The 3629-nt window shown below is 46.4% G+C and overlaps 1 protein-coding gene across 1 annotated transcript; it reads left to right on the forward strand.

Moving 5' to 3' along the window:
* The first annotated feature begins 966 nt into the window (after positions 1 to 966).
* Positions 967 to 3164, forward strand: LOC117648103 (uncharacterized transmembrane protein DDB_G0282483-like). Its single transcript, XM_034390323.1, has 2 exons — positions 967 to 1661; positions 1743 to 3164. Exons 1-2 carry the CDS (start codon positions 1503 to 1505, stop codon positions 2142 to 2144), a joined length of 561 nt encoding a protein of 186 aa, XP_034246214.1. The 5' UTR covers positions 967 to 1502; the 3' UTR covers positions 2145 to 3164.
* Positions 3165 to 3629: the final 465 nt, after the last annotated feature.

The raw sequence follows: 3629 nt of genomic DNA on the forward strand, positions 1-3629 counted from the left end.
CAGGTGTCACCTGGAAATGACTATGATGTAAACAGCTCCGAATGAATTAAATGACAGGGGGGAATAGCAGAAATTCAAGGGAGGCTCCTGTACAACGTGGAGACGCCAGAGGGGTGACTTCATTCAGCCCTTAGCCGTGTTGCATCACTTACTGTGCATTCGCTCGACCCTTTGTTTCGCTCGTTGTTTGGAGGCTGTCTGCCACTCACGATGGCACCAAGAAAAGGCTGGCATAGGGTAGCAAAGGGTCGCCGCTGCCTCAGGTCCGAGCGAATGTACAGTGTGCCGTGCCGGTCGCCACCTTCGCCCCTTTTCGCCGCGTAGCTTATCTGTGTACTTACGGCAAAACTAGCTCCGGCTTTTCTCTCTGCTTCTTGGACATTTTTCTTGGCATCACTGCAACCAATCGTCACACTCGACACAAAACAGTGACAAGAACACCTGCTGCCTAGCCTCTTTCCCCCCACCCAGAAATCAAAATTCTCGGAACAATTGACAAGCACTAAAGCTTGGAGCAGCTCCAGACAAAAAAAAACACTTGGCCGGGGACCCCCTCAGATCTGGCTCCCTCCCGTTTTTTTTGGTTCCTCTAGTGAATACGAATTGCCGAAACACAAATTGGGCCGGATCCAACACCGATTGGCTTTTTGGTAGAGGTCAAAAACCCCTAAAAATGGCTGTTTTTGAGGGTTTGGGGCTTTTTGGGATCCCGGAACCTGCTGGCCAAAAAATCTACCAAGGTGCCGTTTCCGAAAGAAAAAAGTGCGATCTTTCGAATGCCGGGTCGCGCGAGGCTCTACGACGTCGGGTTTGGACGCTACGGGCTCTCAAAGTTGCTGAATTTCACTATTTTTACTGAAGATTTGAGCGTATCAGGGCCGTTCGAAGCAGACCATCGGGGATTTCGCCCCTCTTTGGCTTAAGGGGGCAGTCTCGTCCCGGGGGTCCAAATTTTCGAATTTTTTTTTATTGGCTTATAAAATGGTTTGGACCCTTGGGAACAAGAATATGGTACTCATTTTTCGATATTCGAAACCGTTCGTGCCCATTTTTCACTTTTTTTCAAACACTGCATTTTGGTAAAATCACCCAAAATGCTCTTTTTCCGCTTTTTTCCCTTCGGGCGGCCTTCAATTTCAATCCTGGCTGACGGCACGTTTGAATCGCGCGCCGCGCTGGGCAGGGAGGTTGTGGAGGGGGTAGGGACGGCCAGGGCTCGGGTCTCGGCAGTCGGGGTGGCCCTCTCGGGCCAGTCGGGCGAGTGGTGGTGGGGGTAACAGGCTGCCTCCCCTCACCGCTTCCCCTCCCCCTCCTACCGCCTCACCCCTTCGGCCCACTCCCGTACCGCTGGCCGCGAGCAAAGTGGGCCTCTTAGCCATCTCAAGAAGAAGAAGAAAAGTGACGGAATCAGCTGGTCCTGGTATCAACAAGGTGCCGCTGTAGTTGCACAACAAATCTGACAGAAACTTTGGCAGCTATTGAAGCAAACTTCAGCAGGAATCATGGATGACGGTGACGGTGACACTCCGAGAAAGCGTCAGTCCGGCAAGCGTTTTGCTCATGTTTTCAAGAAGAAGCAATTCAGTGGGAATCGTTTCACGAGAGCCCAGGAGGAGGCAGCCCGGCGTGAGGCAGAAGCCGCAGCTGCACGCCTCGCTGAGGTTAGTTGTGTTTGCTTGAAGTGCATCTTGTTCCTCGGATGAATGGCAGATTATAATTTTTTGTGTTGTACATTGTTACAGGAAGCAGCGAGGGCGAATCAGCCTGTTGCCAGGCGAACCAGGAGAGGAGCTCGAGCTGCAGAGACGCCAACAACAACACCGGCAACGCCAACAACAACAACAACAACAACAGCTCCTACACCAACAACATCTACTGCGACTCCAAGCACAAGCGAGCAGCCCGACCGTCCGTCGTCTGCTTCATCAAACAAGCTGCGTCGCAGCGCTGACCCAGTTGTTCAAGAACATCGCAAGAACTGGAGTGGCTTTAGAATTTTTGACAGTGATTTACTCTTCCAAGAGATTGAAAGTGAAATGGTGTGTCGTGTTTGTTATGCATCTATGAAATTTGAAGAAGTGTCACAGTGTGGTTTTAGTAGCATTTTTCATTTAAAATTTTTGGGTTTGTTTAAGAATTATTGAGTTTAGAAACAGTGCAATGATCTCATCAAATTTTGCTGAAGTAAACCGTCGTTCGGTCTATGCATTCAAGAGCATGGGTTTAGGATATGGACCGTACAAGGAATTTTGCGCGCTCATGGATTTCCCTCAGCCAGTTGCCAATTCAATTTTTGACCGTGCAGTGACTGAAATTCAGAAAGCTACCCAGAAAGTGGCTGAGGAGTCTATGAATCGAGAGCTCAAGAAGAAACAAAGCTACAGGAAGCAAAAATGTGACAGCAAGTGGTGATGGTATTTGGCAGAAACGTGGATTTAGTTCTTTGTTTGGTGTTGTGACTCTCATTGGACTGATTACTGGAAAAGTTCTTGACTTTTTTGTCCTACCCCTTGTGTGCAAAATTTGTGATGCATAAAGGGGAAAAAGGAGGGCCCAGAATACGAAGTGTGGTTGGAAAATCACCAGCCAAAGTGCACGAAGAACCATGAGGGGTCATCCGGAAAAATGGAGGTGGATGGAATGCTGCAGTTTTTCGGAAGATCTGAAGAAGACAGAGGCATTCGTTACACAAAATATTTTGGTGATGGTGATGCCAAAACCTTCAAAGCTTTTTCTGATGACAAGCCCTATGATGAAGAAATAGAGAAGGTGGAATGCACTGCACATGTTCAAAAGAGAATGGGGCCCGGCAAGGAAACTCAAAAAAGATTTGAAATCTACAAAACTTAAAGATGGAAAAGTAATTGGTGGAAGAGGCCGTCTGACTGACAAAGTCATTGACCCGATATCTGTTTACTATGGAATTGCCATCAGATCATCTAACACAGTGGAAGAAATGTGCACAAAAGTGTGGGCAACTTACCACCACATGTCATCCACCGATCAGAAGCCCGCTCACCCGTTTGTCCGAAAGGGCCCGACTCTTGGTGCACCTACCAAAAAGCTGTTTCTGCCAAAACAGTAAGAAACTACAAGCACAAAGTAGGGGTACCTCTTGTTGTCATGGAAGCTTGCAAGAAAAATTTTTTAAGATTTTACCCAAACCCCAACTGTTGAAGGAAAATTTGGGGGGCCTTAAAACCAAGGCTCCAAAATTTTGGGGATGTAAAAACAAAAAAATTTTTGGGAAAAAGGTGTAGCGACGCGGCAAAAAATTTTTAATGATGGTCCGGGGAAAAGTAAAAGGCCTTTAACAAAGGGGGAAAGCGGATTTCATAAGTGGGACAAGGAAGAAATTGGTTACTAACATCAGGGGCCCAATGAAAAAAGGGTTCCCAAAAAGGGAAGGGAAGAAAAAAAAAAAATGGAAATGTTTCCAAACCGGAGGGGGTTAGTCTTTTTTTATTTTAGCGTGATCGGAAAAAACTTTTTTCAATTTTGGGCGTTTTTTTTTTAAAATTTTTTAACGGGGAATTTCCCAAAAAATTAATAATCCTTAATTTTTGGGGTTTCCTATAATTTAAACTTTATTTAACCCACCCTTTTTTTTTTAACCATTTGGTTTTTGG

The sequence above is a fragment of the Thrips palmi genome, unplaced genomic scaffold (assembly GCF_012932325.1).
Source record: "Thrips palmi isolate BJ-2018 unplaced genomic scaffold, TpBJ-2018v1 HiC_scaffold_3, whole genome shotgun sequence".
NCBI classification, from domain to species: Eukaryota; Metazoa; Arthropoda; class Insecta; order Thysanoptera; family Thripidae; genus Thrips; species Thrips palmi.